This window comes from Lissotriton vulgaris, unplaced genomic scaffold (genome assembly GCF_964263255.1).
Source record: "Lissotriton vulgaris unplaced genomic scaffold, aLisVul1.2 SCAFFOLD_1376, whole genome shotgun sequence".
In the NCBI taxonomy this organism is placed as follows: domain Eukaryota; kingdom Metazoa; phylum Chordata; class Amphibia; order Caudata; family Salamandridae; genus Lissotriton; species Lissotriton vulgaris.
This window is the reverse complement of record NW_028254681.1, coordinates 506,899-521,814: the sequence shown is the minus strand read 5'-3', so window position 1 is coordinate 521,814 and position 14,916 is coordinate 506,899. Positions and strand designations below refer to the sequence as shown.

The 14,916-nt window shown below is 44.5% G+C and overlaps 1 protein-coding gene across 1 annotated transcript in view; it reads right to left on the bottom strand.

Moving 5' to 3' along the window:
• Positions 1-899: 899 nt before the first annotated feature.
• LOC147659467 (ectoderm-neural cortex protein 1-like) overlaps positions 900-14,916 on the bottom strand; it is a 32,001-nt gene continuing 17,984 nt past the window's right edge. Inside the window, exons 2-3 of the mRNA XM_086951736.1 lie at positions 12,381-14,184; positions 900-2,285 (exon numbers count right to left, since the gene is read on the bottom strand). Coding sequence (XP_086807862.1) covers positions 12,400-14,169 — 1,770 coding nt within the window. The 5' untranslated portion in view covers positions 14,170-14,184 and the 3' untranslated portion in view covers positions 900-2,285; positions 12,381-12,399. The remainder of the gene's footprint in view (positions 2,286-12,380; positions 14,185-14,916) is intronic.

Below are 14,916 nucleotides of genomic sequence, written 5' to 3'. Positions count from 1 at the left end.
TAGGGAAGGTGTTGGATAGAAAATTAAACTTATTCCCTATCCTAGAGCGCCCCCCAGCGCAATGCGTTGTAATGGTATGCGTGGTAATACCTGCGTTGTAATGGTAGTGCGTTGTAAAAACTTCGTGTAAACGTTGCATACCGATGGCCAATGTCGTCACCTTACTCTTTGGAATCACAACAGATACTGCCAGAAGAAAAACATCCAAATCTTATCTTTAATGTATATTCTCAAACTAAACTCTCTAACGTTTTATGGGGGAGCTGCAGCACTCCCACCCCCTTAGTTCTAGTGCTTCTGCTCCGCACCATTTTAAGCAACATAGCGCCTAGAGTACGAAATACGAACTGGCGATAGCAATACTTTGTCCACTTTCACAACTACCCTGCACAACATTCATCTATAAAATATTTGCATTATTTACCCTAAGCCCCATGTCTTAAAAAAAAAAAGATTTTAGCAATGCTGATTTATGCATACTTTGATAATATAGACCGTGGTGATTACTTTAACTTTTTAGCAATTAAAACTTGTGTGGTAAAAGGGGCAAACGTATTTTTTGTTTAAATGAGGAACCCTGCGTATAAGTGCCACCAAGTTTTTTAATGCCCTGGTGCTGATGGGGATATAGGGTTTACGTGGATAAAGGATTTCTGCAAATGAAAGATTACTTCAAAAAATGGATTTTAGGAGTCAAATATATGAGTGACTATCTTTGAGAGAGCAAATAATTAAAAAGTGGAACAAATGCTAAATAACCTGTTTTCTGTAATTCAAGATTTTATTGATCAGACCAAAGACTCCTACAGTACTGGGCAAAGCAGGGAGCAAGGGATGCTGGGAGATTTCCTGCCATCGCAAGATGGCGGCTTTTCGAAGATACATTTTTCCTGCATGGTTTGGGGAACCCTTCGTAAGACTGACAGTAGTAACGGAATAAAGATTGCTCCTTGGTGCTCAGTGAAAACCAAAGAACCTCTAGGCGCTTTGGAGAACTGAGGAGAGACAGATCAAATAACATCAGTTGAAAAGTACCTTTCTAAAGCAATGCCTGGCCTATGTAGACGGGGAAAAATACTTAAATAAAGGGGACAGTCTGAAGGAAATGCCCATGGAAAAAATATAAAATAAATAAATACAAATCTACACATATTCACAACTATATTACTATATGTTTCTGTCAGCCTTGCATTACCGAACAGGAAATACAAGGTTAGCCCTGTGAAGGCAGCAGCGAAAGAAGGGTGGAAGGTAAAAAAACAAATGTGTTTCCCCAACAAATGTGAAGTTAGGAACATATTTCAAGAAAAACTGGACAGACAAAATTGTTGAGAACTCTGGGCACTTCTAGACATGTTACAAGGCCAGTAGAGATGGGAAGCGGTCAGCTATCTCTGCCCAGCCCATGCCAGCATTACAGAGCCCAGATCTGACCGGATTCCCTCAAGAAATAGGTATTCACCCGAATGGAAACAACAAACCCTATTAATCCCTGTGCAACCAATCCAAGTTCCACATATTAAGCCGCCGCCACCACCACCACCCCCGACAGGACCCGGCACAACAACAATGAGCGAAAGGCTACAACTATTTTACCTTCAATTCGGTCTCCCCTGTAACACTGTATTTATGTAACTTTTGGCCACTTTCTGCTTGTCTACATTGTGACAACTCTTCCTAGACCAACAGCAACCTTCTGTAAAAAATAAAATATATAAATAAAAAAAATCGAATACCAGTTTTTGTCTTCTCCAGCACGGTACCATGGTTTAGATCATTAGGAGAACCAAAAAACAAATACATTCAAGAAATAAAAATGGGCGAGTAATTCCTAGTGTCTTTTGTTGTCGCTCCACTTAGTTGAGTACCGGACTACTTGAAAAAAGCAGTTACAAGACGATTAAAGCCCCTCAGATGTTTGGGGGTCACTTCGGAAGTTCAGTTTTTAAGACCCTTGCAGTAAATATCCAAGTTTAAAAAATAAAACAAAATTTAAGAAAAAATAAAAAGTATATTTGATTTCACAGCTTGTGGGGGCGGCTGGAATGCATTTCCATCTTGTTTTCTTCACAGCTCAGTCTCGCCTCCACCCCCTCTGTTAGCAGAACTTGGATGCATCCGCCATGGAAACGTCTGGAATTCTTCGCCATGGGAAGGCCCGCGGTCCAGCACGCGTACAATGCCTTTCTCCGCCTCCTGCGTATTGTTTGTTCCAAGTCTTTGTCAAAGCCTCACATTGGATGCAAAGGCAGCTTCTGTTCACCCAAGAGCTCAAGAGAACCAACCTGAAAAAATATTTACAACAAATTTAGATTCAAGGACCAAGCAAGATATCAACGTAATGTCCCTCCTCACCCCCCCATTCCGCCTTTTAATTGGAACGGTCCACCGAGGTGGACCAGAGTGCAAGAGTACAGCTGCTCAGAAACAGAAATTAGCATCACAATAAATGGAGCCAGTTACACGCGCAATTAGACTTCATGGATCCATGGGTTCACGCCAAGATTTGCACATGTGAATCTGAAGCGGGGGGACGGGGCGGTCCAAAATGGAGAATCGTGCACGGTCACCCAATGCAGACTGAACTGCAAGTGGGAGGAGAGCATTTATATACAAGAACTTTAAAGATCTAAACATTTGACTAGAGGTAGACATTGGTTTACAAAATCCCTTAATCCTGTAGTATCATGTTGGGAGGTAAGCAGGGGTGGCATGTGAAAACAGAGTGCAAAAACATCTTTCACAAACACAGACTACAAAACATAGTCTACAAAACTAACACAAAAATAGCCCTACAACATTTTGTAATCCATTATCAAGCCCTTGCTCCTAGATATGCCAGGTCTGAAGTTAGACAGTTCATTAACCCAAGTATCATTTATGTGAAATAAAACATGGCCACATATAGGAATTAAAAACAGGTCCAACGCTTTGTAGGAAGATATTTATGTACATACAAGACACTAACAGCCAATACTTTGGAATCTGTGTTTTTGCTAAGCTGTATTTTCAATTTAAGTATTATGGGGCTACTTTTAGAGGGTGCTAGAATGCATTTACTTCTCTTGTGTTTTAATTTTGAGACACAGACAACACACAAGAGTTGGTTTTGATGGTTATTTTCCATCTGGAGTTTGACAGCCTCTCTAAGTCTAGAAACAGTCACTGGTTGAGGAATGCAAGGTACCTGCTACATTACTGGCCGAAAGAAGTGATCAGATTTTAGTACATTCACTCATAGGAAGCCTTGCAACCCACAACTTTGAGGAAACAAAACTGGTAACAGCTTTAATTAAATTGTCGAAACTGGCTCAGCAGAGCTTAAAACAGGCCAGAAAACTGGCCCAGACACCGACCTGTCTGACCAGTCCTCCTGGGACTGCCGGATTGCCTTACAGGCCAGTTCGACCCTGAAAATAAGTGCCGCTCGCATATTGCGTCTGGATAGCGCCTAGAGGCACAGTCTTGGAGTGCAGCTGTTATCTAGGCCCGGTGCTTCACGCCTCGTGGGCTTTAGTGCCCAAGAGCACACGTGCAGCACGCTTTGGTGCGCCGACCACCCCTGGAACAAGGCGGTACGAAAACCAGTCACCTCAACTCCTGGAACATTCCGAAATGTACCCCACAAACCACATTATAATTAAAACCGAGGGACTCTCCCATTCCCTAAATAGACGCCCCCTCCCTCGGACCTCACACTGTTTCCGCCAGCTGCTCGGGTCTTTAAACCAAAGCAGCGCTCCGTAACCCCTGACCCCGCCCCCCCAGCTGACATCTTGGACGGAGCGAGGCTTTCCCATGGAAAGGAGACACCCAGTGCGGGGACCCGGAGCTGCTTTTAAAGCAGGGCAGGCACTTTTGGTTTCAAAGGGAGCTACGTGCAAACAAGACGATAAACCCGTCGCCCGCTGCCGCAGGGAAAGCAGATTCCAATGAACTAGCAATCCGTTTTCAACCTGCCAAGACACCACAGCGTGTTGAGTTTGCTTCTGCATATGAATATATCAAAACAGGTGTGATGCAATAAAATGTTGAATATATCCTCAAAGTAGGTGTGATGCAATAAAATGTTGAATATATCCTCAAAGTAGGTGTGATGCAATAAAGTATTGAATATATCCTCAAAACAGGTGTGATGCAATAAAATGTTGAATATATCCTCAAAGTAGGTGTGATGCAATAAAGTATTGAATATATCCTCAAAGTAGGTGTGATGCAATAAAATGTTGAATATATCCTCAAAGTAGGTGTGATGCGATAAAATATTGAATATATCCTCAAAGTAGGTGTGATGCTATAAAATATTGAATATATCCTCAAAGTAGGTGTGATGCTATAAAATATTGAATATATCCTCAAAGTAGGTGTGATGCAATAAAATATTGAATATATCCTCAAAGTAGGTGTGATGCTATAAAATATTGAATATATCCTCAAAGTAAGTGTGATGCGATAAAATATTGAATATATCCTCAAAGTAGGTGTGATGCGATAAAATATTGAATATATCCTCAAAGTAGGTGTGATGCAATAACATTTTGAATATATCCTCAAAGTAGGTGTGATGCAATAAAATATTGAATATATCCTCAAAGTAGGTGTGATGCTATAAAATATTGAATATATCCTCAAAGTAGGTGTGATGCAATAACATTTTGAATATATCCTCAAAATAGGTGTGATGCAAAACATTTTGAATATATCCTCAAAGTAGGTGTGATGCAATAACATTTTGAATATATCCTCAAAGTAGGTGTGATGAGATAAAATATTGAATATATCCTCAAAGTAGGTGTGATGCTATAAAATATTGAATATATCCTCAAAGTAGGTGTGTTGCAATAACATTTTGAATATATCCTCAAAGTAGGTGTGATGCAATAACATTTTGAATATATCCTCAAAATAGGTGTGATGCAAAACATTTTGAATATATCCTCAAAGTAGGTGTGATGCAATAACATTTTGAATATATCCTCAAAGTAGGTGTGATGCAATAAAATATTGAATATACCCTCCAAAGTAGGTGTGATGCAATAAAATATTGAATATATCCTCAAAGTAGGTGTGATGCAATAACATTTTGAATATACCCTCAAAGTAGGTGTGATGCAATAAAATATTGAATATATCCTCAAAGTAGGTGTGATGCAATAACATTTTGAATATATCCTCAAAGTAGGTGTGATGCAATAACATTTTGAATATATCCTCAAAGTAGGTGTGATGCAATAACATTTTGAATATATCCTCAAAGTAGGTGTCATGCAAAAAAATATTGAATATACCTCCAAAGTAGGTGTGATGCAATAAAATATTGAATATACCCTCAAAGTAGGTGTATCCTCAAAGTAGGTGTGATGCAATACAATATTGAATATAACCTCAAAGTAGGTGTAAGGCAATAAAATATTGAATATATCCTCAAAGTAGGTGTGATGCAATAAAATGTTGAATATAACCTCAAAGTAGGTGTGATGCAATAAAATATTGAATATATCCTCAAAACAGGTGTGATGCAATAAAATGTTGAATATATCCTCAAAACAGGTTTGATGCAATAAAATGTTGAATATATCCTCAAAGTAGGTGTGATGCAATAAAATATTGAATATATCCTCAAAGTAGGTGTGATGCAATAAAATGTTGAATATATCCTCAAAGTAGGTGTGATGCAATAAAGTATTGAATATATCCTCAAAGTAGGTGTGATGCAATAAAATGTTGAATATATCCTCAAAGTAGGTGTGATGCAATAACATTTTGAATATATCCTCAAAGTAGGTGTCATGCAAAAAAATATTGAATATACCTCCAAAGTAGGTGTGATGCAATAAAATATTGAATATACCCTCAAAGTAGGTGTATCCTCAAAGTAGGTGTGATGCAATACAATATTGAATATAACCTCAAAGTAGGTGTAAGGCAATAAAATATTGAATATATCCTCAAAGTAGGTGTGATGCAATAAAATGTTGAATATAACCTCAAAGTAGGTGTGATGCAATAAAATATTGAATATATCCTCAAAACAGGTGTGATGCAATAAAATGTTGAATATATCCTCAAAACAGGTTTGATGCAATAAAATGTTGAATATATCCTCAAAGTAGGTGTGATGCAATAAAATATTGAATATATCCTCAAAGTAGGTGTGATGCAATAAAATGTTGAATATATCCTCAAAGTAGGTGTGATGCAATAACATTTTGAATATACCCTCAAAGTAGGTGTGATGCAATAAAATGTTGAATATATCCTCAAAGTAGGTGTGATGCAATAAAATGTTGAATATATCCTCAAAGTAGGTGTGATGCAATAAAATATTGACTATATCCTCAAAATAGGTGTAATGCTACAAATAATAAAGTGGCATTTGTTTTCTCAAAACTGGATATAGGAACGAGTCAATTCACCCTTTCTTTGATCTTTTTTAAGTTCAGTGGTGGCAGAAAGGTGCCCTGGTGATGAAGGCTTGATCAGTGGTGCAACAAAACTCGAGGGGGTCCCCCTGCAACATACATGGAGGGGGTCCCCCTGCAACGTACATGGAGGGGGCTCCCAAAGCTCGGGACCCAGTCAGGAGCTTTCAAGCCAGGGGCCTGTGCACAGTGCCGGAAGGGGCCCCATGGAACTCAGGTCCACCTCGTGCTGCGGGGGCTATTTTAATGTGGACCAAAGGTAATAAATCTACTCAAATATTACTCCTATGTCACGAAGGGACTTTCGACATTTGAGGAATCTGCTTGTGTTTACTCCTAGTGACGAAAGAAGGGGCTCGCGTGACCACAGAGACCAGGGGCTCGCGTGACCACAGAGACCAGGGGCTCGCGTGGCAACAAAGTACTCGCATGCAAAAGCCAGATTTAGAAACGAGGAGACCGAAGGCAAGAAATCTACTGTATAATAGTACTCCTATTGTTAGAGGAGACTTAGAACTTTGCTTATATTTACTATATCGGTGGAATGAAGGTGCGCTGGAGGCGAAGTGCCAATCCACAAAGAAATGGAACTGAAGGTAAGAAATCTATGCTCAAGGATTATGGTCATGTTTTGAGCAGATTTTCGGCTACATCTGAGCAATTTTCTAAGGTTCCCTTGAGTTCTACAAACAATCCATGACAGTCAGATTAAATTTACCAATACAGAATTTCCATCTCGGAAAAATTCCATATTTGTAAATGTAATACAAATCTACTTTGACAATGTAACTACCTTTTTCCCTCAATAGGGGATTTCACCTCCCCCTCGTGGAGAAATTCTTAAATTACACTCCCTTTAAATATAAGGATTTTTCCTCCCACCCAAGAATAGCTTTTACTCCTGCCTTGGGGGTTGTAGCTTAGGAAACAACCTGCAAAAACGATGTATTATCAAATGTACTCTTTTGGGTTGTTCACCTAATGGATTGCGTCAGATCACCCAAAACTGGTAAAAATCTCCCTTCATACCCTAATCTTGCGCATCACAATTCCACATATTTGCTGAAATTAGGCGTTCACAGGTACGCTTTCAAAGACCCTAGCCAGGTCCCGTGAGCAACAATACTGATTTTATATTCTCATTTACTTTTGTTGACCACTTAAATTCAACTTAAGTGGGTAAGTAAAGTTGTGAATCACATCTTAAGTATTCAGTTCGAGGAGAAAGAGACTTGCTTTACTCCGGCTATCCCTCACGGGAGTGTGTGATCTTCTGCACAATAGCTCTTTGGGCCTCAATTCACTTATCTGCCCAAAGGGCAAGTCCTAAAAACAGGCTAACCATGACTAGTAAAGCGAGACACGAAAGAAGGCTTGATCCTGGTCTGGGGTGGAGCCAATGTTTGTTGGTGTTCAAGCTACTTTTCTCTGCTCTGCAGGGCCGTCTCCTGAGAAACAGAGGGTTAGCACAGCCTGCAGAAGGTGTAAGTCATTTAAATGCTGTCCTGCAGTATTGAAGAAAATCACTAGTCCGATAGCTTATAGAAACTGACCACCAACAGATGGCGAACAGGCGCTTTGACGTAAACGCGCAAGCAAGCGGCGTAGGCGGTCTGACCCTACGGTGGGGGGGTGATGAGTGTGGGGACCACCACTTTTCACCACCTTGGACACATTGTGTAGCAGCTGGGAGAAAACAGCAAAGCCCCTCCGAGTGCTGGCCAGAGAGGGCTCCATCACCAGACGAACAGGTGCTGGGAGTGGGGAGAACATGTGGCCTGCAGACCCTCTGACAGATTGTAGTGTCTGCAGGAAGCCTGCCTACACCACATACACGTTGTACACTTAGATGTTGCGGCAGCCGCTGCCATTTCGGCTTGAATATTAATTTGCCGCGCTCGCCACGTAGTCTGCCATGCGCTGTGTGACCTGCAGAATTTTAACAAAAAATGCTCCTTGCTCGTACAGACCAAAAGTTACTAAAACTCTTTGCACATTGGTGCAACTCCCCCCCCCCACCATATGCTTTGGAAAAAGTTAGCTGGTCATCTTTCAGCTGCCGAGTTCCATTTTCAGGCAATTTTGCCCGGATGGTGTAAACCTCCCCAGTTGAAACACTGGGAGAAGATTTTTTTGTCCTTAACTAAAAATCTTAATACATAAATGTAATTTAAAGAGGGTGAAGGAACTCCTAGTGAGGAGTGCATACAATAAATGAAATGCACATTACTGAGTCGCTAGTTTATGATTCAATGGGAAGAGGGGATTTAACAGGCTTTACAGTCCATACAAAGGATGACTAAGGGTGGGCGTAAAATCCGTTTCGCGGGCGAATTTGCGGATTTTCCGCAATTTCGCGATCCGCGAATCTCGCGAAATCGCGGTAAAATCCGCGAATCAGCAGGGACGAATTTTCAGCCAAGCAAGGGTTACAGCAGCAGGTGCAAAAGTTGAACCTAATTTCTTTGTAACCTTTGTGTGAGGGTGAAGGGGTGTGGGTGGGGGTGAAGGGGAGGGTGAAGGGGTGTGGGTGGGGGTGAAGGGGAGGGTGAGGGGGGGTGTGAGGGTGAGGGGGGGTGTGAGGGTGAGGGGGGGTGTGAGGGTGAGGGGGTGTGTGAGGGTGAGGGGGTGTGTGAGGGTGAGTGAGGGAGGGTGAAGGGGGGTGAGTGAGGGTGTGTGGCCGAGGAGGTGTGAGGGTGTGTGAGGATGAGTGAGGCTTTGATTGTGTGAGGGTGAGTGTGTGATGGTGTGAGGGTGAGTGAGGGTTCGATGGTGTGAGGGTGCGAGGATGTGAGAGGGTGGGGTGATGCGAGGATGTGAGAGGGTGGGGTGATGTGAGGGTGTGTGAGGGTGTGTGAGGGTGAGGGGGTGTGAGGGTGAGTGAGGGTGTGAGGGTGAGTGAGGGTGACTAGGAGAAGCTGGCAGTGTAGTTCTCCGGTTCCACACTTAGTGTCACAACAGAGATCTTGATGTTACTGCAAAAGCCTACTGCCTCCAACACAACACAGCTGAGTGTTTCAGATTTAAAAACAGACAGGGATGGGCATGTAGTGCAGGTAGTGGGCACCAGTACTTATTTTTGAGGTCCAAGAATTATTTTTCGTCATCTGACTTTGGTGTAGAGCACAACAGAGAAATGCTAAAAAGGAAGAAAGGATAAGAAAACTGGTACTAAAACAGCAGGGGTAAGAAAAAGAACCTGGAAGTGAGGTATAAGACAGGAAGAGTAAAGTGGTGTAAGAAAGGTTGATGAGGTGGAATCAAAACAAGGCAGCCTCAGTATTCAACAATCCCAGCATTCAGTAGAATCTGTGGTTAACTCCCGAGAAAACTGAGCTCCGGCACTTTTATGCATATATTATTTTACAAATTAAGCGCCGGAATAGAGGTTTAGCTAGACTCTTTTCATTGTGTAAGTGTTACATCATCCTCCGGCTCAACAGCCACATCTCTACTGGTGAAGAAAAGAGAGCAAAAGAGCTTCCAACCACACCCACACACAGAAGGTGCTGACTGGTTGTGCAAGTCTGCTTGTACATAGCTGTGCTCAGTCACTGAGTTCAAATACACTCCCTTGAATAGAACCAGACAGCAGGGAATCTGAAGAACCAGGGATGGATCTATAACTTTTACACATATCGAAGTCCTATGTGCTGACGCGAGCCCAGGGTGACGTGTCTACAGACAGGAAAGGGTTAAAAAGCAAACTCACCGCCGCAGCCTGGCTTCAACAGGAAGCCAGGCAACCTTTGTTGGGACGGGGGCGGGGCCGGACACGCGACCGGAGCTTCCCAGGAGGCAGGCTGCAGTGGCTGGCGCATGGCTCCGGTGCAGAGAGAGGAGAGCCCTGCGTGCAGCCGGCGTCAGCCCGGGAAGCCAAGGAGCGGAGTGCCGGTGTCCCTGTGCCCGTTGACGTCGGAAGAGTCCTGCGGAGTAGAAGTCCCGGTGAGTGGGGCGCGTGTGTGTGTGTGTGTGTGTGTCTGTGTCTGTGTCTGTGTCTGTGTGTGTGTGTGTGTGTGTGTCTGTGTGTGTGTGTGTGTGTGTGTGTGTGTGTGTGTGTGTGTGCGTGTGTGTGTGTGTGTGTGTGTGTATGCGTGTGTGCATGCAGAGGGGTGGGGGCTGGATGTGTCCCGGTGAGTGGGGCTCCGTGCTTGCGTGTCTGTGTGTATGCAGGGGGGTGGGTGGGGGGCGGCAGTGTGTGTGTGTGCGCGCGCCTGTGTGTGTATGCGTGCATGCAGAGGGGTGGGGGCTGGCTGTGTGTGAGCAGGGGCTGAGTTACTCTGCGCAAGCGCGGCTCAGACGCGCGCTCCCGCGGTCAAAACTGAGACTGCAAAAGCGCGCGTCTGAGTCGTGTCCACTCTCCTGAATACGGGCAACATTAGGTCTGTAGCAGACACTCTCAATGCTCACGCATTGAGAGTACGTCTGCTCGACCTAAAAACAGGAAGAAGGGAGAGGATGGCAAATACACCCATTTTGAGTTGTCAGGAGGGGTTAAACTAAAAGAGTCCTTTACAGCACAATTTTCATATGCATTTTGCTAAAAATAAAAAGCTGTATGTTCTGTAGGGGCAACTCAGGAATCTGGCCCTTCAGAGATCCGGCCTCTCTTTCTTTCTCTCGTTCTCTCTCTCTCTCTCTCTCTCTCTCTCTCTCTCTCTCTCTCTCTCTCTCTCTCTCTTTCCCTCTCTTTCCCTCTCTTTCTATCTATCTATCTATCTCTCTCTCTCCCTCTCCCATAAACGACTGCATGGGTAACTTCGCTATGCAAGCGGCTCGCGAAGACGCAAAAAGCCCCGCGAACACGCAAAAAACCCTGCAAACACGCAAAAAACCCAGCGAACACGCAAAAAAACAAAAATCCGCAAATTCGCGAATTTTGCGGATCGCAAATTCGCGGATCGCGAATTTGCAAAATTCGCCCATGCTTAAGGATGACCTTTTACTGAAAGTGGAAGACATAACTTGGATAAATGTAAGAAGTGGGATAAACTTTTGATTACACAAAGTCTCGACACAAAAACCTGATTTTCAGCTGATGGGGATCTAATTCTATATCTGCTCCGTGGTACATAAAATAAAACATGTCTAAGTCTCAGAGACAAACATTTTGAAAACATTTCCCAATAATAGATATTTTTCCGTCTTAAAATTTTCGAGTATTGCTACTACACTGGCTTCCCTTTGGCAATGCTATGTGTTCAAATTTCAAAACATATCACTAGTAATGTCACATAATTTGCTTCATAATTTCAACAGTTTGCCTTTTCGTGCCACATAATTTAACTACCCATGCCGAATAAACATCCTCCTTGCGCCCTTCCAGCCCAGTTCATTCGGTGCAGTAGTAATAAACTCTCGACAGAGTAGAATCTGACGTGCACAGCTGCTATATTGGGTTTCACCACTGCCACTCAGGTCTAAGAGTGGTAGCCGTAAAACTACAGCTTAGCAGTGTCCCTCTGTAGCAGGAAGTCCCGCCCTTTGTGGGTGGGACATCCAGCAGCAGCAGCAAACATGGGTTAGGGCATGCTAGGTAAGCTTCACCCCAGGCAGAGCTGGAAAACTTTACCCAAGAGAGAAGTATCTCAACTTTATAGGTGAATATTTAATTTTATCCACCTAAACTTTTAGCAGTAAATTCAAGGGCTCTAGAGTGATGTGGACAATTAATCTAAACAGGGATAGGATGGGGGTGCGTAAAATGTCACAATGCAGTCCACAAATAAAGCGGGTCTCGGTTCAGTGACTAGCACGAAAACTCATCCTTACCTTCCATTTTGGAATATTAGTTCCTCTTGTATTTACCTAGGATTTCTGCATTATTATAACTTTTGTATGCTTGATAAGTAATGTGGTGGCAAGAAGGGTTGACCACCATGTTAAAATAAAGGCAGATGAAAATATACACTTTCAAAACACAAAGTTATATAGTCACTTTTACATACAAATAGTTACCTGGTGAGGGAAGAGCGTGCTAGGTTGCCAAATACTTCCACGTGCTGACGAAGGCTGTCGGGATCAGGGAATAAGGAACTGTAGTGACGCTGCTCCATGTGTCCGACGAAGGGTCGTAGCAGTCCAGAGTTTTGCAGCGCTGGGCGCCGCAGTATCCCCCAACCACGTACAGTTTGTTGCCTGAAGCCACTGCCCGGCAACTGATGCGTTTGGAGGTGACGTCCCCAAATTTTGACCACTGGTAGGTCTCGCTGTTGAAACGGTATGCCGAGCTGGCCGAGAACTCCGTGTCGCCACCAATGACCACTACATGGCTGCCCAGACCTGCGGCGGCTGTGTAGCGCCAGGGCTGCGGGCAGGTAGTTGGCACAGTCCACCGGTTCAGGCACGGATCAAAGCACTGGACTTTGGGCAGCTTATCGCGGTTGGTACTGGTGCCACCAAAGACAAAGAGTTTCATTTTGGCTCCAACCACTGCAGCATTACTGACGCCTTCTTTGAGGGGCGCCATTAACGTCCACTTATCGGCATGTGGGTCATACTGTTCCACCTGCTTCAGAGACACCGATGGAGAAGCGGGGAAAGAGCCCGTCACAGCTGTGTGGCCACCAACTACATACAAACAATGGTCAAGTTCTGTGCAACCATGGCCAAACCGGGCCACCATCATGGGGGCAGCTTTGGACCACTCATCGTGAAGAGTGTCGTACACCCAAACGTCCTTGGAGGCCCCGTTCTCGGATCCTTTGCCGCCGGTCACATACACCTTGCAGCCGATGGCGCACGCGCTGCATTCCTTGCGTGGGCTCGGGATGTCAGTCCTAGGCATGATCTCACTGGTTTTCTGATCAATCATGTAGATTTTGTCGCACATGAAAGTCTGGCCGCCGAGGAGCAGCAAAGCCTGGCTGATTTTGCGAGGTTGGGCGCAAAAGCCGGTCACCAGACCGTCGTTCTGTAGGATCTTCATCTTGCAGCGCACCGCGTCCTCCACGATCTCCTTTCCCAACTTGTGGCCGTACACCAACTCATCACCTACAACAATGTTTCTCAGGTACGACTCGGGCAAGAGAGCGAGCCGCACACAGCGTAGCAGGTCAGGCAAGTCGTCATGGCGTCGAGGGAGGTCGAACTTCACCCACCCAATCACAGCTTCGTAGACAATCGCTTCGTCTTCTACCTCCAGCTCTTCGCTTCTCACCAGCTCCATGAGCTTGCCCTTTGGAAGCCTCAAGAAGTCTTCTGTTTGGTACACAGAGGCAAAGTTGGCCAGGCACATCCTCCAGGAGAGCTCGAAGAGGCCTTCACAGCAGTAGGCGTCCGACAACAGCATCATGTTCAGGCAGTTGGCGGGGTGGAGGTTCTTCTCAAGGAAATCCGCTGAGGCATCGCGGATGTCAAGAAACTGCAACATGTCCCCAGCCTCTAGAAGCGACTCAGCGTTTTCTTCGTTGATGATCACGCGGGCAGAATACGCATAGTCCAGAAGCAGTTCCAGCACCTCGGGGTGCAAGGCGTCACGGAAGTTGACCTCTGTGTCGCGGCTTTCTTTCAGCCCCCCGCTGAACATGGCATCGAAGTAGCGGCTGCAGGCGGCCAGCACTGCCCGGTGACATGGGAAGGTGCGGTTTCCCGCCAGGAGCACCACGTCGGTGAACAGGCATCTCTTGCGAAGCAGGTTGAGGTGCGTCAGGAGGCTGTCAGCGTGGCCCGGCTTGTGGAAGAGCTGGATGTTCATCGAGCCCGAACTGGACCGCGACTTCCGGTTCTCGTGATTGCTGACAGACATTTTCAGTGGTCTGTTCTGGAAAAAAGAAAATGAAAGTATTACTAAGGTGGTCCAAGGTGAACAAACACATAGATACTGCTTACTGCGCAACTTGTTTAATTATGCATGTTCTCGGTCCAGAATTTAAATCAACTCTCACTCGGTCTCACTCAACGCCTACGCGGAATGTCAGAAACGTACTGTCCGGAGGATTTCTTTTGGAGCAAATTTCCAATTTTCATGTAATTCCCAAACACTCTCTGGAGTTCTTCAAGAATTACTAGTCACACATTATCATCAGTAAGTAGGTCTGTCGTATTTTCACCAGTGGGTGAAATGCTGTGCATATAAATATGATGCTAAAGTTAATGTAAACTACCTCCTTTGTTCAAAATGGCTGGAGCCATAAACCTGTAACAATAAATCTCCCCCCCCCCGCCCCACACGGCACCTCTGTCCACGAGGCTCCTCAGTTTAACTCCCCCACACAAAGATAAGCATTCCTCCCAGATAGCTGGAGCATTGCTGGCTCAGATAGAAATTGAAACTCCTCCCCCTATGCTTAAAGTAACAGCAGCAGACAGAGGACTAATATCTCCACCTCCCCTGCATGCATGAAGGAGAAGGGAAACTGCTCTTCTATGCTAGCTAAGCAACAGCAACAAACAGAGGACTAATGTCTCTATCCCACCTATTTGGCGGACATGTTTGACTAGTTTCTCTCATGGGCGGACATCCTGGATTAGTCATTCTCTTCTTTATCTGAAC